This window comes from Trichoderma asperellum, chromosome 2 (genome assembly GCF_020647865.1).
Source record: "Trichoderma asperellum chromosome 2, complete sequence".
Taxonomy (NCBI): Eukaryota; Fungi; Ascomycota; class Sordariomycetes; order Hypocreales; family Hypocreaceae; genus Trichoderma; species Trichoderma asperellum.
In genome coordinates, this window is record NC_089416.1 from 1,277,438 (window position 1) to 1,298,055 (window position 20,618).

At 49.2% G+C, this 20,618-nt stretch overlaps 7 protein-coding genes across 9 annotated transcripts; 3 read left to right on the forward strand and 4 right to left on the reverse strand.

Moving 5' to 3' along the window:
- Nucleotides 1-350: 350 nt before the first annotated feature.
- On the reverse strand, nucleotides 351-706 carry TrAFT101_002736 (uncharacterized protein; the record flags this gene model as incomplete). The annotated part of the gene is made up of 2 exons (XM_066126686.1): nucleotides 351-408; nucleotides 507-706. The coding sequence occupies 2 exons, from the start codon at nucleotides 704-706 to the stop codon at nucleotides 351-353; spliced, it is 258 nt and encodes an 85-aa protein (XP_065982790.1).
- A 758-nt stretch (nucleotides 707-1,464) lies between these two features.
- Nucleotides 1,465-1,814, forward strand: TrAFT101_002737 (uncharacterized protein; the record flags this gene model as incomplete). The annotated part of the gene is made up of 1 exon (XM_024904942.2): nucleotides 1,465-1,814. One exon carries the CDS (start codon nucleotides 1,465-1,467, stop codon nucleotides 1,699-1,701), a length of 237 nt encoding a protein of 78 aa, XP_024763851.2. The 3' UTR covers nucleotides 1,702-1,814.
- A 774-nt stretch (nucleotides 1,815-2,588) lies between these two features.
- On the forward strand, nucleotides 2,589-6,516 carry TrAFT101_012002 (uncharacterized protein). The gene is made up of 3 exons (XM_066129440.1): nucleotides 2,589-3,667; nucleotides 3,743-3,829; nucleotides 3,896-6,516. The coding sequence occupies exons 1-3, from the start codon at nucleotides 3,070-3,072 to the stop codon at nucleotides 5,425-5,427; spliced, it is 2,217 nt and encodes a 738-aa protein (XP_065982791.1). The 5' UTR covers nucleotides 2,589-3,069; the 3' UTR covers nucleotides 5,428-6,516.
- TrAFT101_002738 (uncharacterized protein) lies at nucleotides 6,308-8,883 on the reverse strand. The gene has a single exon (XM_066126687.1). It carries the CDS (start codon nucleotides 8,035-8,037, stop codon nucleotides 6,931-6,933), a length of 1,107 nt encoding a protein of 368 aa, XP_065982792.1. The 5' UTR covers nucleotides 8,038-8,883; the 3' UTR covers nucleotides 6,308-6,930.
- Nucleotides 8,884-9,229: 346 nt separating this feature from the next.
- Nucleotides 9,230-9,553, reverse strand: TrAFT101_002739 (uncharacterized protein; the record flags this gene model as incomplete). The annotated part of the gene is made up of 1 exon (XM_024899290.1): nucleotides 9,230-9,553. The coding sequence occupies one exon, from the start codon at nucleotides 9,551-9,553 to the stop codon at nucleotides 9,230-9,232; it is 324 nt and encodes a 107-aa protein (XP_024763855.1).
- A 1,795-nt stretch (nucleotides 9,554-11,348) lies between these two features.
- On the forward strand, nucleotides 11,349-18,088 carry TrAFT101_002740 (uncharacterized protein). 3 transcript variants are annotated; one of them, XM_024901751.2, is made up of 5 exons: nucleotides 11,349-11,891; nucleotides 11,955-12,186; nucleotides 12,248-12,301; nucleotides 12,386-12,697; nucleotides 12,751-18,088. In XM_024901751.2, the coding sequence occupies exons 1-5, from the start codon at nucleotides 11,830-11,832 to the stop codon at nucleotides 17,845-17,847; spliced, it is 5,757 nt and encodes a 1,918-aa protein (XP_024763856.2). In that variant the 5' UTR covers nucleotides 11,349-11,829; the 3' UTR covers nucleotides 17,848-18,088. The 3 variants fall into 3 exon arrangements, with proteins under 3 accessions (XP_024763856.2, XP_065982793.1, XP_065982794.1); XM_066126689.1 differs by having other exon boundaries at nucleotides 11,955-12,301; XM_066126688.1 differs by having other exon boundaries at nucleotides 11,442-11,891; nucleotides 11,955-12,301; nucleotides 12,386-18,088.
- Nucleotides 18,013-20,550, reverse strand: TrAFT101_002741 (uncharacterized protein). Its single transcript, XM_024907606.2, has 5 exons — nucleotides 19,883-20,550; nucleotides 19,082-19,773; nucleotides 18,680-18,969; nucleotides 18,516-18,613; nucleotides 18,013-18,449 (listed from the first exon to the last, which is right to left on the reverse strand). The coding sequence occupies exons 1-5, from the start codon at nucleotides 20,080-20,082 to the stop codon at nucleotides 18,233-18,235; spliced, it is 1,497 nt and encodes a 498-aa protein (XP_024763857.2). The 5' UTR covers nucleotides 20,083-20,550; the 3' UTR covers nucleotides 18,013-18,232.
- Between the last annotated feature and the right edge of the window lie 68 nt (nucleotides 20,551-20,618).

A 20,618-nucleotide genomic window follows, 5' to 3' on the forward strand; every position in this document is an offset into this window, starting at 1 on the left:
GCCCAACGGTCAGACCCTGGCTAGCGCCCGTGAAAGCCACGAGGATATGATAGCGTCCAAGGACAAGTATGCGCAGTACGAAGAGAGCGAGCTGGGCGTAGATATCTGCACAGACTGAGTAATACTGCTCGTAATTGTATGGTAGCTGGAGCAGATATCAAGTCAGCCGACTGAGCTAATCAATTAGGAGCATTCTGGACAGCAGGAGTGTGTAGAGGCGCCATCTGGAGATAGATGCCTAGTATTGCTGGCAAATAGAGACGGTGAAGCCTTGCGGCAGCCAGGGCCGGCGAATCGAAATAGGGCGAATAATCAGCTGAACGCCCAGAAGACGCTTGAGGCGCCCATCTTCAAGTCTGGAGTTTGTAAGTAGGCATGTGAGGATCCGTAGGCGGCATCAATTTGATTCTGCACAGTGGTTTAGTCAGCCAATTGGCACTGTAGTGGGAACGTCTCGGATGGAAGGCAGCCTGAGGCAGTGACAGCAACCCAAAAGACCCGCGAACCTCTTCTCAGAGCTTCTCCAAAGAGGGTCCTTCGGTCTCGGTCCTGCATCTCGCAGCTGCTGGAGGCCAAAGTCGGGGACGAGATAGGCATGATTCCTCTTCGCCAACCCATCACGCCACGACCTGCCACGCTGCACCAGGGTGCTGCCGACTAGCTGGGCCGCCATCGAATTAGCTCCGAGCACTGATGGGGAGCTCATCGGCGCACAGATGACAGGGCACGCAATTCAGCCTCGCACGATTTCCCATTTCTCGAAGACGGCAGCACAGAACGTGAAGCAAGCCTGGAGTGCCTACTAGGTATCGTTCATATCGCCGCTGTTGGTAGCCGCTGCCATACGCATACATGCGCATACACGCTTCGAATCGGGCCATGCATCCTCTGCATATGCTGGCGTTGTCTATCAGGAAGCCATCCCTGTCCCTAGTGCCATCAGCTATTTAGGTGCTACTCGTACTTCTACGGTAGACCATCTCGACTTGGCTTGGCTGGAGTCACTATGCCAGCAACAGCAGCCACGCGCAGCCAGAAATCAGCCACTAATAACCTTACAAGTAGTGCTCTGTGCTGCTACTGCAACGTGCTATTCCCGGCGAGCCTATGTAGCTGCTCTCTACCTATCGGTTCTGGATCTTGTTGACATGCTTGCATCAAGCAGACGAGACTGACAAGCGTCGAGTGGTCTGTGTCTCTGCCCAAGGGCCACATACATGTACGTATGATGGCGAATCGTGGATGGCGAATGACTCTGTCGACCGAGGAGAGCAGGGCAGGGCAGGGCAGGGCAGGAGACGAGACCGAGTGGCCGTTCCTCCGCCGACGATGATGGTTATGCGCGCCAGCTACTCAATCAACTGCGAGTGCACCAGTAAGGCTGCACAGCAAACTGAACTGCGGCGGGGACTTGGCCCGCACCCCCCGTTCACAAGTCGCGTCCAGCTACCTGACACACCAGCAATGATATCATGCTACAGGACGCTATGTGCTCGGAAGCAGCCCATCTTCATGCTTGTCCGCCGCAAGACTAGCCGGGGGGTGAGGGAGGCCAGCTGGGGATGGCTTGTCAACGCCTACCATACGAGTAGTAGTGCTGCCAGCACTCCGGCTAGTACCCAGCACCTACTTGCTGTTCCAGAGGCTGCGTTGCGCGTTGGCGGCCCAGGAGATGGCGTCAGCAATCGCTTCCCCATATAGCGTGCTACATTCCCGAACAACACTGGGCGTCGAGGCCCAGCGACACCCATGCTCTCTCATCAACAGGCCGGCGTTGGATCTTGCTCCTTAGGCGGAACTAGTCAAGTCCAGCCTTTCTAGCCTCACTGCAAGCCCGCAAGGGTCTATCTACCTAGGCAATGGTAAAAGCAGGTAGGTATTACATGCCTCCTCTGTAAATACTCTTTAGCATGGTGCAATGAAGCATGAAATATTGCTAGCACCACAGCTAGTACCAGTAGCTGACCCTCTAGCTTGGGTGGGCCTACCTAAGGAAGGGAAGAGCAGACGACGACGATGATGGAATGGCCAGGGAGCGGCACGGCTGTCCTACACTCACAGGCACATCTGAATTTCAAACTCTGTACTGAACATACCTGGCCCCTACCGACCAGGCTTTTACTGGGGAGAGCACCTCCACGTCTCTCTGCAGGGACTGACTGGCCGACGCTAGGATAGGGAATGTGTGGATACAAAAAGAGATGCTTAGAGGTGGAGATGAGCGCCAAGGCCTCGACCCCGTTCTCGATGTCATCTACTGCTCCTCCCATCAACCAAATCCTAAGCCCAAAGCTGGCCTGAACCCCCATCACAATCGTCTGCCCACGGGAACGACGGCACAGCAAGGCCTAATGCTCTTGAATCGTAGCAACTTTAAGGGGAATAACAGCGAATGCCACAGGCGAGGTTGCGGCTAGCCTTGGCGTTTAGTATCCCACACGCCCCTTCCCTGTAGCCTTTGGGTGTGTTTCTAGACTCATCCACGTCGCCTGGGGGCCAAGATGGATGGCTGTGGGGGGAGGGGGGCAGACCAAAGACGATTGACGGATGATTCTCGTGAGGATCTTATGTACAAGCAGTATACGATTCAAACGGATGCTGTTTGCTTCGACCCTGTCTTCGGCCGCCAAATAAGACCTCTCCTCCACCACAACCCCTCCATGCCACCCAATCCTTACTTCTCTCCTTGTCTGTTCGCCACGATCTTCGCTTGCACCGTGTATTTTGGCCAGCTATACACCTCTGATCTTCTCCAGTGCCAATGTCGATGAATTGCCCGACGTGATATTACTAGCACAGACAACCACTTACTCGAGCCTGACGACCTCCACTCTTGAATTTCTACGCGACCTGTAAAGGGAAATAGAGGAGCAAAGGACGGGGAAAAAAAGGCCTTTGTGATCTTCACACTCTATTGATCCTGCTTCACAATTTGCCGCCTGCTATTTTTTTCTTCTTCCCTGCGATCTCTTTCTCTCGATTCCTCTCGATTCCTCTGCCTCAACTATTCACGTGCCAACATTGTCCAGCTCCCACTTCGATTGGGCATGTGCTTGCTATTAACGTGTAATGGAACGTACGCTTACCATCGTGACGAACGAAGACTTTACTTGGAAAGACGATAACAGTATGTCTCCCGATGAAGGATCTTGGGATGATATGGTGCTGCCGTCGCCATCCCCTACCGAAACAGCATGGAGAGCAGGCGTTTCTGCAGCACCTCTTCAGATGGGCCAGCTGTCGCCTGTGAGCTCCAATACCGACGCCAACATGGACGGCTCTTCTGTCCCTCCCATGGCCCATTCAGCGTCGTCATCGACATGTGTAGACTCTTGGAGCGCCAGCCACGGCAATCCAGATGAGTGCGAAGAAGATAAGGACTGGGATTGGGATCAAGTGTCCGACGAAACTCTCGCCATTCCAAAACTAGAGCCGATCGACGATGATATCAACCTAGAGGATGTGTGCGCGGCCCCCCTATCGCAAACGCCGCCAAACGAAATCCTTGGAGCCTCCCAGCTAAAGCAAAAGAGACCCCGGGGACGACCGAGGAAACATCCTCTCACCCCAATGGTCAACACAAATAAAGTCACGAAAGGCCGTTCGAAGACAGGATGCATCACTTGTAGGAAGCGCAAGAAGAAGTGCGATGAGGCAAAGCCAAGATGTAGGCAAATTTCATTTCAACCTGATGAACACACACCGTGCTCTGCGTAAGCTAACACATGATGGGGACCGACAGGTATGAACTGTGAGAAAAACGCCGTCGTTTGCGAAGGATATCACGAAAAGCAGGTCTGGAAGAGTGGCAGAGAAAGGGCTGAAGAGGGTACGTCAAAGGACCTAGACACAATATTGCAAATTTTCTGGACTGCTAGTCTAACCCACGCAGCAGAGCGACAACGGTGGGAGAATCTACCCATCATTACAATGCAGCCTATCTTTCACGGTGTGGAAACCACCGAGGACAAGATATTTTGGAAACACTACGTCAACCACTTCAGCAATGTGTTAACTGTCGAGGGAGAGGCCAAGAACGCCTTCAAGGACATCATTCTGCAACTTGCCAATCGGCATCAAGGCCTGATGCACTCAATACTTGCGGCCAGCAGCAAGCACATTGACTGGGATACGCCTTATGGCATGAAAATCCTCCAGAACAACCCGTCTACGAGCAAGGAGACCTTAGAGCAGCGCTCCGAATTTCACCATGACGAGGGCATGAGACGAATGTATGCCGAAATGCAGGAGATGGACGAGGACGACCCGGAGTACAAAACCGTTCTCGCTGCACGGTATGGCCAAATGATGTGCCTGCTCCTCCAGACTCGAGCTGAAGGCAATCCACGGGGCGACCATAGGGTCCATCTACAGGCGTACAAAAATCTGATACAGAACTCGCCTCCCGAGGATTCAAACTTCTTAACGTTCATTATGGAGTTTTTCCAATATCACATCTACGCTGACGATCTCTTCTGGTACCCTGAGAAAAAGACTGAGCGTCTTGCGACGGAAGACTGGGAACCAACGGCGCCTATTCACCCCCCGCGCCTCCTGGGAGTCGCTGACGGACTATTCCGCCACCTTTCTGAAATTACCAGCATTCGAAACGTCATTCGGGTGAACATGACCAACTCCGTCGACCCCTTGGTTGACTACACCAGTCTCTACAAGGCGGCCGAGATCGATGCCGCTATCCGGGAGTGGACTCCCCGCTGGCCATCGGGTGATAGCCGGGATCGTGTTGGGCTGCTATACAAGCTAATGCTATGGGTTTATCTTTTCCGAACAATATACCCTCCTTCATCTTTGCCTGGCCGACGCAGCACTATTGGTTCACTACCCACAGTGATGTTTTCAACAATGTCCACGAGCACGAGCTCTCAACCGCGGCGAGCCTCCATGGCTGCATCCATAGGGCCTACAGCCTCGTCTCCGCTCATGGGAGCGACTAACATTTTCTCACGTTCGCAAAAAACACACAGCGCCCCCTCTACGCGGCATCCATCAAGAACCAGCTCCATGCATGAGGGTGACCCGAAGACGAATACCGCGCCCGGGTCGCAGAAGCAGCGGGCTTCATCTCCACCTCCTGCTCGCCGACCAGCACAGGATGACAAGCGGATCACCACGGCAGTCGATGAAGCGTTAACCCTCTTGGAAACATTCAAGCCCTCTGATCCCTCACAGACCCTCCTTCTGATCCCATGTCTAGTAATCGGAACGGCCTGCTTCGAACCCGACCAGCGGTACCGAATCCGAGCAGCCATCAGGGCAGTGCGAGGGTATACAGGCCTGAAGAATTGCGATCGAGTCCTAGAACTGCTTGAAGAGGTTTGGGCGCTCATGGATCAAGGCGACTGGGGTGCTGTTTGGGATTGGCAAAGAGTCGCCAGACGAATGGGTCTTGACTTCCCTTGTGCATGATTGAGAAGCTATTTGAGCTACTTTTCAATCCTCTTTTTTTTTCTTTTTTTTTTTCTGGCGATGAAGTTTCTCTCTCTCTCTCTCTCTCTCTTTTCCACTTTCTCCTTTTGAAGAGTTGATGAGTTGATTTTACAAATCATTCCGCTTTTTCTAGAAAGTCCCAGTAATGGCTCCTCTTTCATAAGAACTCTCAAGTCACTTTTTTTATTATAAAAAAGAAAAAGAAAGAAAAGAAGAAAAAAAAATACACAAGTCGAATTTATTTGACCCATCTCGGCATGCCGTTCTACTCGGCGGCCTATATATATACATATACGTTTATCTCGCAGCATAAACTCCTTTTGCGTTTGCGCTGCGGCTCACCCTATCCATACCCGCTTGGATAGGGTCAATACTGTTAGCCTGGTCTAATAACTCACGCTAGATACTACGACAAAGTATCCATCCAGAGGCGGAAAGGGGACTCTTTTCTTTTTTTCTTTTTTCCTTTTTTTTATATCAAGAAACGGGGGAGAACGGGGATTTTTTTTTTTTTTTTTGGCTTGGCTTGGCGATCCAGGTTTGGAGTTTCACGGCAAAGGGTGGTAGCATTTCCAGCTATGCGCACTGAAAGTGCTTCATTTACCGCACATGGCTGGTTGGTAACGGGGGTTACGGGGTGGCTTTTGTTCTCTTTTCTTCCTTTTTTTGCTCCTTGGTTTCCCTTACCCCCCTATAAAAGGCGTCTCAAAATGTGGTTTTTCTTGTTTTTCTCAGTTTAGAAGCCCGCCCCCTTGATTTGTTTTGTTTCGTCGTCTTGATTTGAACAAGGCTGCTTTTTTTTTTTTTTTAGTTGTTTTTCGCGCGCTGCTTTGGAACTTGATTATTAGACAATGCTCTTGTTTTGTTCGTTTCCAACCTAAAAGGAGGTGGTTAGATACGTGAGGAAGATTCTATATCCCTTCGTTTGGGTTCTCGTTTGCATCTAGATTTTAATTTTATGCATTGTTTTGCGTTCTTGTTGTCTTAGACTAAATATGAATTTGTTTCCTCATTGTCCCCTTCCATCGGCTTTGGTGACCTAGTTTCTTCAGTTCAAATAGATATTCCATGTTTAATTAACTATCCGTGTCATTTTTATTCCTTCCTAGATAATACGTTGTACTTAATAGTACATCTCGGCTCAGCCGAAAGAAGTCTTAGTTTGACCTCCCCTTTCCCATATCTTGACCATCATGTCAAGGCATAAGCGTTCCTGCTAAAGAATTCCCAATCCGTTTGACGAATCAATACTGCGAGAAGCAGAGATAAATATAAAATAAAGAGCAGCGAATACGCGAAAATAATAAGTGATACAAAGCCCCCAATGTTTGTTAACCGCCGTAGACCGACCATCTTCCGGTGTCCCATATTCCATTTGCCTGCCCGATTTCCCATAGTGAAAAACTCGTACATCAATCAACGAGTAGTGAAAGAAAGGAAATAAAAACGAAAGATATTGCATAGTCCCCGTGCGCTCTTGATTCAGTCATCACGTTTGTCGGTTTCAAAATAAAACCTGCCCAGCTTGTCGCCTCCTCGGCCTGGACTGCCCATTCCCGACGGACCAGCCCTGGACTCGCCGCTATCCAGCCGCTGCACAATTCTCTCTGCGGTTTCTCTGGCAGGCTGTCGGCCTACGGGAACTGGCCCTCTGAAAGTTGTGTCCACAAAGACATCTTGATCAGGGGGTATAGGGTTGGTGGGGGGCCCGTCTGTTGCGACCCCATCCATCATGCGAGCGTACTGTCGCTCTTGAGCGGCTGTGGCACTCATCGGTGTGTCTCCGCCTCCAGACATGTATGAATCTCTCTCGCGCCGCGCATCGCTCATGCCCGAGTTGGTCCTCTCGAGACCCCATTGGTAGGCAGCGCCAGGGGCTGGCCGACGGTGGTATATAGGCCCAGAGACGGTGCTGCCGGCTCCTTCGCCAAAGCCAACGAGCGAGGCAGAGCCATCGTCGCTCATTCTATCCTCAAAGCCACCCATGGAATGTGCGCCCAGGCCTTCGAGGTCCTCGTCCATTGCATCTTGGTCCACGCCAGTGCTTGTGACCGACTCGCCCTCGCGGTAGTTAGTATCCGTGCTCAGAATATCCTCGTCGCGATCGCCAACGGTGCGCCTGTCCTCGCTGTCTGCCAGATGGCTGTCGGTTGCACTAGCAGTACCGACAGTGCTCATCTTGGTCACTGCGACGGGCTGTCCATTGCTGTCAAAGTACGCCGGCGTTAGGTGTTGCGTCGCAGGGTAATTGAGAGGGAAGCCAGCTGTCGACGTAGGTGTAGTCTGTGGAGACAGCGACGATGCGCGGCCACCCGTGCTTGTTGGAGTATGCGGCGCGGCTCGCAGCGTCGACACCCTCTCGAGGCCGGCCAGGCGAGAGATGCGATCGGCCCGTTCGGCTTCGAGCGTCGTCGCCGATGGATTGTGCTGGTGGCCGCGGAAATAGGGCCCGGCGTGGAAGTGGCCGCGGTGGCCGTCCTTGATGGCGGTTGTCGAAATGGCAGAGAGAGATGTCGTGGTGCTCGTGGGCGTGCCGCTGGTCAAGAGCTTGTCAGCGTTTCTGCAAATCCAGCTGCGCATCAGCAACATACGGAATCTCCGAGGGAGTCTCGGGGTTAGGGTCTGGAGGAGGCAGGTTTGTCAGGGTCGGATGTGAGGCTTGCGCCATTGCGGTGTCTGACATGATGGCGATCTTGTTGTGGTCCTTTGCGCTTTGCGACGGTCAACAGCGAGGCGAAGGACTCCAGGTCACCGCAGTGCGTGCGACTTTGTCGCTGGCAAACAATGTTGATGAATGGTCGTAGCCGATAGATGGCAAGGGATAAAGCGCTTTGGCAGTCGTCAGAGCCGTGGAAGATAGAAAAGCGCCTGTGCCGGCAGACGCGATGATGTTGGTTTAACGTTGAGGTTTCGGCTGTGGTGGATGTCACTGGGAAGATGTTTCACGCCACCCTTTTTGCTTGTTTGCGTGGACCAGGTTCCGGATCCCGGGGAAGCTCAGCTTTGGCCAGCACTGTAGCTTCAAGCTAATGGTCGCTCCACAAGTCTTTATGCGGGGAGGAAGCTTCCTCTTCTGTTGGGTGAGGCTTTGTTTATGGGATGAAAGGCGTTGAGATAAACAGCGGTTGTTTGAGTTGCATGTGTTCTGAGACCACTGTGCCGATATGGCTGGAATTGGACAAGCTCGGCGCCTACAATATCTAATAGAGCGCCTGTGCAATAAACTGCGTATCCTACCGATAGTTATGCGCCGCTCCAGCAGACAGCCACAAGCTCTTTACCTTTTTCTAAGCCCGTATTTTCTCTTCTACTTTTTCTTCATCTTTGGCACATTCAGAGGCGGCATACAATGACGTAGCTTCCGCCAATAGGAAGTTTAGAGTCTGATAGCCGTCTCGGGCCAAGCAATGTCACATAATAGAGAAGCAACCGGCCAGGAGAATTATGTGAATGGCGATCAATATTTATCGTATCCAATTTCGCTCTGAGAGCTAACAGCGTGCAATCATACAATCTTTTGCCAAACACCACAAGCAAATCAAGGGCAACTTTTTGGCAACGAAGAAAGTCCAGCTTGCTCCTCCAGGGTTACCATGTTTTTCCCGTATAACCTACTACCTGTGAAACGCCTCCAAGAACCCACCCAAACTTTAATGGCTGATATTAATCCCAAATTTGCCTTCCAATTGAGGCTAATATGGCTTCCAGCGAGTAAAAATAAACATGAGAAGAAAAAGAGTAAAAGGCGAAATGAAATGGAAGTATACACTTTCGCGTGTACTTAGAGGAATATCATGCCGCCGCTTATGACTGCGAATGATAGGCTGAGAAGGGCAAATCCAGGCTCTTGCATGACAAGATTTGTCAAGTCGACGTTTAATAGCCGTTTATTTGTGCTTTTAGAAGGCGAATTAATCGTAGAAGACGGCGACGCGACTATGGAACTATTGGCAAGGGTGCCGTTTTCGCGGTATACCAAATGATCGCTTTGCCTGGCATAAACAGGCGTCACCATCACTTCAGATGAGAGTGCGCCATAGTCGGCAAAGGCAAGCCCACAGAGGACTAATAGAAGGGCAAAAAAATTGAACAGCTTAAAAGCCATCTTGAATTATTTTGTGGGACGACGAAATGATATTATCGCTGTCGTTGTGTGGAATGGAGAGTGTCTTGAGTCTGAGCCGCTTGTATACAATGGCAGTATGCGTTGCACGTAGGAAGATGGATAAACACGAGATGGGTGGCAAAAAAAAAAAAAAAAAAGATCACTAGAATAAGAGGGAGCAGCTTTTGCTTTATCTTTTCAACATGAAGCGCGAGTCCTGATATCTGGGTTGCTTCTCAAGATAAGCCCGGGAGCGGCCTTGATAAAGGGAGAATGCAATTAGACACCACGCATCTGAGTCTGTAGCCGAGCGACTTTTGAGGGGCGCTTCGGAACGAGGGTCGCATGGTGTTTATAAACAAACAAACGAACCGAGAGATGGTGCGAGCATGGAGATATGCGGGAATCCAAAGTCGCCGGCGGCAAACGGCACCATTTCCTGACGAGGAGAAGCCGGCGTCTGATATCATGGAGAGGGCGATTGACCAATCTCAGCTACAGCGGGTTATTGGCTTTCATGCATACCAAAAGTAATTCTGCAGACCATTCCTTGGCTAATGCATATCAAGACAGGCATCTGTTTGGTTGGTAAGATATCTTTGCTTCAGCTTATTCCCTCTTTGGTGACCAGGGTTGTCATTTAATCTTTCGAGCCGTTGCATCGGCCCCAGTTGTTCTTTTACCATGAGTCAAGCCAAGCCTTTGGATTGAATGTTTTGCCAGGACGATCAAAGCTGTGGTGAATAATGACGAAGTGCTGCCGTCTCGTCGCCCTCCGCAAGAACGAATCCAACCGGAGACAGCTACTCTGCGCCTTTCATACATCTTATTTCATACATCTTAGCTTGAATTTCGTCGCCATTGAACCTCGCGGCGCTTTCCAGCATTGCCATCAGTGCAATAGCCGCGTAATACCTCGTCTGTTCTCAGTTCTCAAGGCCCGTCGACGCGGCAAACGGGAAGCCGGGTGAAACCGCTAAGTAATGCTAAGACTGCAAGCAAGCGGGGTGGACAAAACTCTCTTGATGATTTCCAACATTCAAAAGCCTGTATATGCAGGTTCCCACTGCTAGCCCCGATAAGGATCCAGTGCTTGCGAGTTTCCGGCAGTATTTTGACTTCTTATGGTGGCAAGACGAGAGGGACTGGATGGCTCAATGCATGCATGCCAGTGACATCGCCTACATGATGGTCACTTATCACTGCAGCTAACTCGTACGAAGCTCTGCTGGCCGGGTATGAATGCGCACAGTGTGGCCGGTATTAATATTCAGCCGTGTTATTCGGAGCACTTGTGGTAGTCTATATCTCAACCTGCATTCGGGCAACTAAACAGGCATTGTTGTGCCTCTTCTACTCCGTTAATTCATACTCTGTCATTCCTGATGCTATCTACTAGTTGCTGCTAATATGGATATAATTTTATTATCCATATCCAGAGAGGGGAAAAGGGCCTGTAGCGGTGCGGTTTTATTTTTCTGAATACCTACCTCGTACGGAGGTACTAGTATTATAATAATAGCATATGCCACATCTCCATACTTGTGCATGAGAACCAGCGACGCTAGGGAGCACCTAATCTTGAAAACAGGCAGAGCAATGGCTGCATATGCCGCCAGTCCAGTCGTTGGTCATTGGTGCGTGCTTACACGTATTAGCTTCGTCTCGCCCCTTGGTGTTTCGCTTCGCATCGCTCTCGGCTGTCACTCCCACTGTCAAAGCCCAGCCACTCCACCATTCCGTCGCCAGAGACATCAGCTGTGCTTCCCCTGGATCTGGAATGTACAGCGTCGCTGGATAACGCCGGACTGATTGATAAGGGGGCAGTAGTAATTTTCTGTCTTCCTTTCTACTTCTTTTCTTCTTCCTACTGAGTCAACTGGCTATTGATGCTTGTCTTACATCCTTCTTATGCACGGATGCCTCTCTCTGCCTCGAGGGCCGCGCGCTACAGCCAGCTAGTCGATAGTTCAATATGCAGCCAATAGAGAGAGCCGGCGCCATTCTGTCCTACCAGCCTCTCAGCTGGAGGCTCAGCTAGGCATCATCGCCATGGGGAGACGCCTTATAGGCTGTCTGGGCGTTTTAGCAGTCATGCGACTGCTTGGAGCCTCGCCTGCTAAGCGGATGCTCTTAGCTTGTAAAACACCGCCTGCGCATCAAAATCAGCGCAGAGCGTTTTGTGCAATATTTCATTTTCTTTTTTCCAAAGGCATCATGACCCTTGGCCTTGACGCGTAGCTGAGATTCAATCCTGTCAAGTCTCGCAAGTATTCATGAATATGGTGCACTTCAATCTGGAACTCATATGGCTCTCCCAGGCAAGCCCGCACGTTGAGTGAGTCCCTGGCTTGCATGCTCACACAAAATCACAATAGCACGGCTAATCTTGATTCTCCAGCCTTGTCTTCGTCCATGGATATGGTGGTAACCCAGAGACAACATGGCATGACGAATCCACCGGTAAAATTTGGATAAAGGACGAAGAGTTCGTTACTCGAATAAGGAGGCCAATCCGCATTTTTTCCTTCAGCTACAACGGCGATGTAGATTCAAATCTGTCATCTTCCAGCCCAGCCTTTCATGCAAGCGACTTGCTCTGCTGTTTGGAGCAAGCTCTCGAGAGATCCACCGTACGACCCTTGATCTTGATGCCTTTTCGCTGGACATGGTTTTCTTACTCAATGCCACCAGGGACGACCACTGATATTCATCGCCCACGGCTTCGGAGGCATCATTGTGAAAAAAGTCAGTTTCCCACAATCAGATGGCTTGCAGCTGTCTGTGTCTTTCATAAGGTGGTCAAGTCATTAACTGGTGCTGTAATTACAGGCAATCCAGCTGTGTTTCATGACATCAGCATACCCGCAGACAAAAAATGCGCTGGCTGGCGTGACATTCTTCGGCACTCCTCATACTGACACAGACTCCGAGGCGCTTCTCCAGGCCGTAAGAGGCACCGCTGACGCTTTTGGTTCGGAAGATGGTGCTAGAGGTGAAGATATCAGAGAATACGTTTCCATAGCGAGCCGCATCAACGCTACCTTCATCTCTTGCAAACCAAGCTACCTCAAAACGCTATCTTTTTGGGAGAAACTGCCATCAAAATCTATTGGACCAAGTTCAAACATGCATGGGCGTCCTGTATGTAGATCTATATCCGTGAAGAAGAAATAGTGTTACTGATACTCTTGTAGATCGTCTCCTTACAGTGTCAGAAAGAGAAATTGCAAGGCAACACCGATCACATCATAGAATGCAGCCACGAGGAATTGCCAAGGTTTTCAAGTGTATTCAGCGACAGATTCATCCAATTTATGGAGATATTTTCTCCATTCTTAGTGGACACTCTCTCCGAACGCACCGTGACAACGATTCCGACGCTTTTCCCGCGTCCTCCATCGGAGATTCGGGAAAGCCGACTCCCAATTGCAGAAATTCCTGGTATCAGGAAACCTGGTCCTATAGTTAAGCCTCGGCGAAGATTCTGGAACAAAAGTGATGATGGCCGTCAAAGCCCGGAGCGCCGGAAAAGGGACAAAGAAGACAAAGCTTCCAGAGATCAATTTCTTCAATCACTACGCGGCTGGTCCGAGAGTAATTATGGAAACGAGATTTTCGTCGCCGCTGGCACCTGTGAATGGTACAAAGACGGTCCCATCTACAAAAATTGGCTTACCGATCCGAATTGCGGCACACTCTTCTACATAGGAGCCCCTGGGCATGGGAAGTCGCACCTGGCACGTGCCATTTTTACCCATCTCAAGTCTTCGAAGCCAGACGATATTGTGATGGGATATTTCTGCCAAAAGGGTGAAGAAAGGCCTGCCATTTGGGAGTATTTCACTTGGAAGTTGATAAAAGAGTGGCCAGGCTGGTTCACTCACGTACCAGTTCAATTCCGACGCACAGTTGACGGTACCAACCATCGCCTCGATTCATCTGCGTACACTGAGATATGGACTTCGTTTATGAAAGCCTGCTCACCTCGTACAATATACTTGATCGTGGATGGCTTAGAGCAAACGCCTCCCGCAAATTTCATCAAATTTTTCGCTTTGATAGAGCAGCTAAGAAAGCTGGTGGTTCTAGGGTCCGAAAACCGGTCAAACAGCATACTAGAAACGCCAACGAAGGTTAAGCTTGTCATAACGAGCCGGTGGACAGACGCCACTTTTACGGCTTCAAGCACGACTTCTCGTTGTTCTTTGCTCAATGATGATATTAAAAAGGATATCTCACTTTATCTGAACAAGAGATTCTTAACCATCTCTAATTCTAGACCAAAAATGGTCGACGAAGATCTAGTACGCAGGGTCAAGGAGCGTATTATCCAGAAAGCGGGAACCTACTGGCTCTTTGCTAAGCTCGCGGCAGATGAAATTGAGAGTTCAAGTGCATTAAACTCTTTCCAAGAACCGCGAGAAGACTATATCCCAATGGAGCTGGCGCGGCTCTACGAACGGAAGATGCTGCCTTTACTACAATCTGCCAACAACAGCGAAAGGCACTTGCGCACAGTTCTCACATTGATTGCTTCAAAAGACAATAGCGACATCCTCACATTTTCCATCAAACAGCTCGAAAGTTTTATACAATGCATCTATGGCCAAGACGATATGCCCGTGGAAAGTCTTGCGAAGTCCATACAGACTTTCTGCGGCGACCTGTTCTGGGTCAGCCCAATTGATTCTATTGTGTATTCCGTCCATGCCTCTGTTAGAGACCACCTCAGCAAATATCTCACGATGGAACACAGGCAAATTAACATGGTTTTCATTTGTCTTAAATATCTGCTTCAAGACTCTTTCCGCGCCCCCTTGCCTCTATCGTTGAGAAACAGGACAGCGCCCTTTTACCCATTCGCGGCGCAAAGCTGGATAATCTATCTTGCTGAGCTGGATACACTCAGCCCACATTTAGTGCCGCTGCTACAAACGTTCCTATCAATTGATTGCCACCAATATCGGACATGGCTCCATTGGAAGTCATTGCCCTTCGAAGAAGAGATAGGAAAGACTGCTGTGATTACCGAGGATCCAATTATGGTCATGGTTCGGGAGGGATGTCTTGCTGTTATCCAGCATTTTTTCCCGTCCTCGGCAGTTCCTCGTGCTTCTTGGAAGAGCAAATTTGAACTCTGGGCGCGGCATATGCCGTTTTCAAACATACAATCTCCCAAACTACTTGGTGGGCAATGGCCGAATATCAGGGGGCTGCATGAGCAGACGGTTTTGATGGCAGCGGCCCTTAGCGGAAACCCTGCTCTAGTGGAACATATTTTACAATGGAATGTTGATATAAACGCTCGAGATGATGGTGGAAGAACTGCTCTCATGTTATGTCTTACTTCAGATCGATTAATGGGGTCGGAAGACGTGAGCAAAAGAGTGGATGTGTATGCTGTCATTGAACTGCTACTACTACATGGTATTAATCCAAGAATGAGTGAGCATTATGGTATCACTCCCTTGCACGTTGTTTGTGTGCGTGGCAGACTCGATCTGGCTCAGCTTCTGCTAAGGTTTAATGCTCCGATCAACGTCACAGACATATGGGGATTCACACCACTTGAAAGGGCATACTCTATCGGGAATACTCAGATTATTGAGATGCTCATCGGTCACGGGGCGGATGTAGAGGCATGGATGCTGGGCGGAGAGCCACCACTGGCAAGATGTATATACGACGGAAAGCTCGATATGTTCAAGGCCTTTCTCCCCTTTGCGGATATCAACCAGGCCACTATGCTTGGATTTGCGCCAATTCATCTTGCCAGCGATGGCGCTGATCGGATAGAGTTTCTTCGCCTTCTGCTCGTTAGGCCTGATTTGCAAATAGATGCAGTGAGCTCAGCAGCGGATCGATTCCACATCAAACGCGCAACAGCCATCGGATTTGCCATCAACAGTCGCAACTACACAGCGCTAGAGTGGCTACTCGAGGCCGGAGCATATCCAGGGCTACTGCCAATGGTCACTTTGCCGCCACTTCACGAAGCCATTATGGTGAAGGATAGAGCGATGGTAGAGCTGCTGTTATTCTATGGAGCTCCAGTGAATGAATCCAGACGTAACTGGTTTCCCTTTACTGCGCTGGGGCATGCAGTAGATCTCGGTCTTGAGAATATTGTAGAGCTACTTCTTGAAAACGGCGCAGACGCGTCCGTGGAAGAAGGCTACGGGGTTACCGCTTTGATTGAAACGGCTGTGACGAGAAAGCGTCCTATTCCCAAGATCATAAGACAGCTTATGGAATCGCGACAACCTCCTGATGTCAACTACATCCGAGAGAACGAACAACACTGTGTTATGAGCGCCGTCGGCCAAGGCGATGCTGAGACTGTTTCTATTTTACTAGAGTATGGAGCAGACTTGAGCAAATATCTCGAGTCGGGCGAAACGGTATCGCCCTTCCACAATGCTGCTAGGTTCGGCCATATTAAAATCTGTGATATTCTGTTACAACACGAACCGGCATTTTTGGACCTTCAGATAGAAAAGGGCTTTATGATTGAGTCGCCCTTGTTTATCGCATGTCATCGAAAGCAGAAAGAAGTTGTTCGCTTTCTGTTGGATAAAGGCGCCAAAGCAGATCAACTCAGCTATTACTATAAGGAATCTCCCCTATTCACTGCTTGTGATGTGGGAGACTTGGAGATCGCCAAGATGGTTCTGGAAGCTGCGCCGCAGATGATCAATGTCCCCACTACTTTCAATTGCACCCCTCTTGTATATGCTTGTGAGCACGGGAACATCGAGATGATCAAAATGCTTCTTGACGCCGGAGCAGAAATTTATCTCCCAAATGGTGCCAGTACGACGAACTCTTTTAACAGAATCTTTGAAGCTAAAGGCGACAAGGCTTTCAAAATCCTGGATCTACTGCTACAAAGTGGTTTAGATATAAACGCCGTCGATAACGAGACTGGGCTTACTATCCTTGGACTGGCTATTGTAGATGCCGAAGCAAGGCACGTCAAATGGCTCCTTGAGCGTGGCGCCGATCCGATACGTGCGCAGAGGAGCGCTGGTCGTGAAGAGACATGGCGGACAGCCCTTCAACTTGTTTCTCATACAAGCAATAAAAAAGCCCCAAGTATCATAGATCTGCTGCTTGAACCACGCTGGGGGTTGTTGGATCATCTAACTCACAAGGACTATTATGGAGGCACTCTTTTCCCCATACTTGCTCGATCTCGAAAAGTACTGCCAATCACTCCCCGCCTAGTATCAGTATGTGATACCATATTCAAAGAGACGGGGAAAGACGTTTTTTCCGACATCATAAATGAACCCAGTATCGCTGGACTCACTCCGATTGATTGCGCCTTGAATGATTTCGCCGCCAAGCCTTCTGCAATACCTGAGCTAGACAAAACGCTTCTCTCTAGTATAAAGGAGCTTCTTGAGGGGCCCCGCACTACAGAAGAACATTTTCTCATACTGGACTACATTCTCAGCCTCCTTTTTGCACGACAAGATGATTTCGACGCAGACATAAAAGTGTTGGCCGAATTTGTTCTCGCAAGGCCACAAGTTGGCTGGGACGATGATGGATGCTACATGGGATCGGTAGCCCTACAAGTATGCGCTCTTTGCGATGAGTCGATTTACGATCCCTACGTCTATTGCCCTCTTTGTGAAACTTCGTGGTGCTCAAGGTGCAAAGATAAATGCGACATAAATAGCCTACACCAACATAGACTGCTCGATATTGAGCTTCGGAAAGACTTGGATATCAACGCACCTGACATTCAAGAAATTTTGGAGAAACTACAAAGAAAAATATCTGGCGGTGCAGTGAGCGACCAAACATCTCAGCCGGTACCAAACAGCGAAGAACCCAGCGAGAGCCCTATCACCAATAACTGCTCTTCCCTTGAAGAAAAGATACCTCCTACTGCTGCCCAAATTTCTCTGCAGCTCGCCACCCTGCATGCATTCAATTTCTTGGCCGTCAGTCGACCCATCTGGACACCATTTCTCCCGCTATCTCCCACTACTCAAGCCCTTGTCGATCCCTGGCACCAGCTATGGTCACAAGAGCACGAGTATTGTCAAATGAAAAGCTTCATGCAGAGGAGAACCATGAACTATGAGAATTCAGCTTGGAGGCGCTTCCAAGAACTGCAGTACCTAAAACGAGGGTTCACGAGAGCTTATGCAGATGAAGAGGGGGTGAAGAAGGATTTTGTGTTACGAGATATATGGAGATTATTTGCGAATGAGAAACGAGTCAAGGTGAGAGTCAAGCCACCGCAAAATCTTCGTCTTATTGAGGGCATAGAGTGAGTATAAACGCGGCGATATATTACAGAGACTTGACGTTGCACGACTGCTATTGTTCAATTGTTACAATGCTTGGAAATTAAGGAATTTTGCTTCAAGATAGAGCACATACACGATATATGATGTGATGAATTATGACACCAAAGAATAAATCTTAAAAAAATTATACCATCTTTATTATCTTTGTTAGCCAATTCTAAGAGTAGCATTAAATAGATCATTTCATCATATTATTACATTTCCCCCCAAACTTTGGCAAAGCTTATAATTCCACAGCCCAACAGTGTATTGGTTGACCAGCCTTCTATAGATGCTTTCATCTATCCGTTAATTCCACGGTAGAGTATTCTTCTCAAACGTAATGTTGCTGAATCTTTGTTTTTGCGCATTAAATCGTGTATCTGTAATGAGGGCTGTCGTCTCCCAGCTCCTTCAGCTCATCTTCCGGCAGCCCCTGATGCTCTCGCGGCAATTCTCCAGCATCGCGGCGCCTATTTTCCTTCCAAAGCCAGTACCAGAGAAGCCCATATATGCAGCTACCCACTCCAACCATGCTGAGTGAGACGGCATGGCCGCGAATGAATCGTGGCTTATCAAGCGCAGGGCTACATGGCAACAGTTAGCAAAAGACTTTTTGTCCCAATACCGGTGATTACTTTGGAGAGGCTTACTATATGAACGCAGACATGATTCCAGAGGCGTTTCCGAAAGTAAGCTGCAAACCTGTTGCAGTTGTTCTTTTGCCATATCGAGGGGTATTATTTGGCAACTATTATATACGAATGTTAGATGGCTGTTTGCTTTTGTGGGAAATTATTATGAGATTTAAGCTTACCCAGGCAATTGGAAGACCAACAACAACATACAAACCTCCCGCAACAAGGAAACATCCAAAATAGTGCACTCCAGGAGCCGAGTCGGACAACAGGACACCGTACCCGATAATGCTTATGCAGCCAAAGATGACACAGAATATTCCTCGCATTTGGAATCTATCAGAAAGCATAGCAACAATCATGTAAGTCACCGCTCCGAGGAAGTAGCATGGGATGGTAAGGAGCTGAACTTGGGCAATGCTCCATTCGCCGAGAGCATCAATGATTGTGGGCAAGAAAGTCGAGAAGCCTATTAAAAAAACGTTAGATATTAAGAATGTTTTTAGTGAGCATATCCTTTACACCTTGCTCCCTTTCCTACTTGCCAGCGACAAAAAGTACAAAAGTGAAAGGACACTTACCATAGAGCATAGTATCGACGCCAAACTGCGCAAAGGAAAACGCCCACACCTTCCAGTCTTTGAAAGCCCTCATCATATCCACTCGGCTAAATTCACGGCTTGTCGCTGTATTTCCGTATTCCCGCCTGTGTCTCTCTTCCATGAGCAGTTTCTCCTCTTTTGTAAGGAAGTATGCAGATTCCGCATCATTCGGTAGCGCAATGAAAGTGACTACACCAAGAATCACGCTCGGGATGCCCTCGATGATGAGAATCCACCGCCACCCACTCATGCCACAGACGCCATCCATGTGCCCAATGCCGTAAGCCAACAGTCCGCCCAGAGCGCCGGCTATAGCAGCACTGACAAAGAGATAGCCAATCCTCAAGGCCAGCTCGTGCTTGGTGTAAAAGAAGGTGAGATAGACGCTGAGGCCGGGGAACAAGCCTGCCTCGACGACTCCCAAGAGCAGACGACAGGCGATGAGTGCCCCGTATGACTGTACCAGTCCTGAAAGGGTGGCAATGATGCCCCATGCTATGACGATGAACGATACCCATAGACGGGGAGTGAAGAGCTTTAGCACGAGGTTTGACGGCACCTCAAAGAGGAGATATGTGACGAAGAGGATGGAAACGGTCACCTGAAACTGTTCGGATGAGAGGTGAAGATCTTGCTCGAGTCCGTACAGCCGAGCGTTGCCAATATTAACCCTGTAAGTCATTAGTTCCGCTGGCTTCAAGATTTTCCACATAATTAGCTGCAAGCAGCGTGAATGGACACAAGAGAGGAAAACCGCAAAGCTGAGAGAGTATATCTCACCTGTCGAGGAAACTAAACAAATACAAGCCCATGACGAGAGGGATAATGTAGAGATCCAGCTTCCGCAGCAACTTTTTCTCATCCGCGCCTTGAAGCAATGTTTCGGTATCTGATTCCACCGCAGCGGCCTCTTGGGCTCTAGTCGTCTTGTTATCGTCCTCGGCCATTGCAGCCACCGCCATCTCTGATGCTGGCGCCATTGTTGGCGATCCCCCTTACGCCCGAAGTGAATTCCTAAGTCCCCCGACTTGAAGAAACTTTGCTCGTCCAGTTAAGAAGGAATAGTTTGAGTAATAGCTGCTGCTCAGGAGAGAAACACGAAAGAAAAGTAGACAAGAGGTTTCTTTTTCTCTCCGCTCAGTTTCGGGTACTTTTGCGAAGCCACTCGTAGAAAGAGGCTGGAATGTCTCACCACGACGTATGAGCATGAAAAGAAAAAGAAAAGCTGACCCTGGTCTCACTCAATCCGACATAGTGACCACAAACAGACAAATAGCCGCCAATGTCTCAGAGAAGGGGAAAAAAAAAACAAGCTTCGGAATTACGACGTATCGTAATACTAGTTGCCAAGATTTATTTTGAAATGCGTAAACCAATGTTCATGTGAGACATGAAAACAAAAACAATAACGAGTAAGAAAGCTGAAAGCCACAATAAGAAAAAAAAAAGAGGAGTCACAATGCCTAGTATTTGCAATAATTCTTTCTATATTAATTAGTCCCGAGGAGAAAAAAAA

Excerpts from the sequence above, each read along its gene's own strand:
- TrAFT101_002741 (XM_024907606.2), bottom strand. The coding sequence starts at position 20,082 with ATGGCGCCAGCATCAGAGATGGCGGTGGCTGCAATGGCCGAGGACGAT. Across the intron at positions 18,614-18,679 it reads TTGGTCTTCCAATTGCCTGG|TTGCCAAATAATACCCCTCG; the intron begins GTAAGCTTAAAT and ends CGTATATAATAG. Across the intron at positions 18,450-18,515 it reads ATCATGTCTGCGTTCATATA|CCCTGCGCTTGATAAGCCAC; the intron begins GTAAGCCTCTCC and ends GTTGCCATGTAG.
- TrAFT101_002738 (XM_066126687.1), bottom strand. The coding sequence starts at position 8,037 with ATGTTGCTGATGCGCAGCTGGATTTGCAGAAACGCTGACAAGCTCTTG.
- TrAFT101_002740 (XM_024901751.2), top strand. The coding sequence starts at position 11,830 with ATGAATATGGTGCACTTCAATCTGGAACTCATATGGCTCTCCCAGGCA. Across the intron at positions 11,892-11,954 it reads CAGGCAAGCCCGCACGTTGA|CCTTGTCTTCGTCCATGGAT; the intron begins GTGAGTCCCTGG and ends TTGATTCTCCAG. Across the intron at positions 12,187-12,247 it reads AAGCTCTCGAGAGATCCACC|GGACGACCACTGATATTCAT; the intron begins GTACGACCCTTG and ends CAATGCCACCAG.
- TrAFT101_012002 (XM_066129440.1), top strand. The coding sequence starts at position 3,070 with ATGGAACGTACGCTTACCATCGTGACGAACGAAGACTTTACTTGGAAA. Across the intron at positions 3,668-3,742 it reads CGATGAGGCAAAGCCAAGAT|GTATGAACTGTGAGAAAAAC; the intron begins GTAGGCAAATTT and ends GGGGACCGACAG. Across the intron at positions 3,830-3,895 it reads CAGAGAAAGGGCTGAAGAGG|AGCGACAACGGTGGGAGAAT; the intron begins GTACGTCAAAGG and ends CCCACGCAGCAG.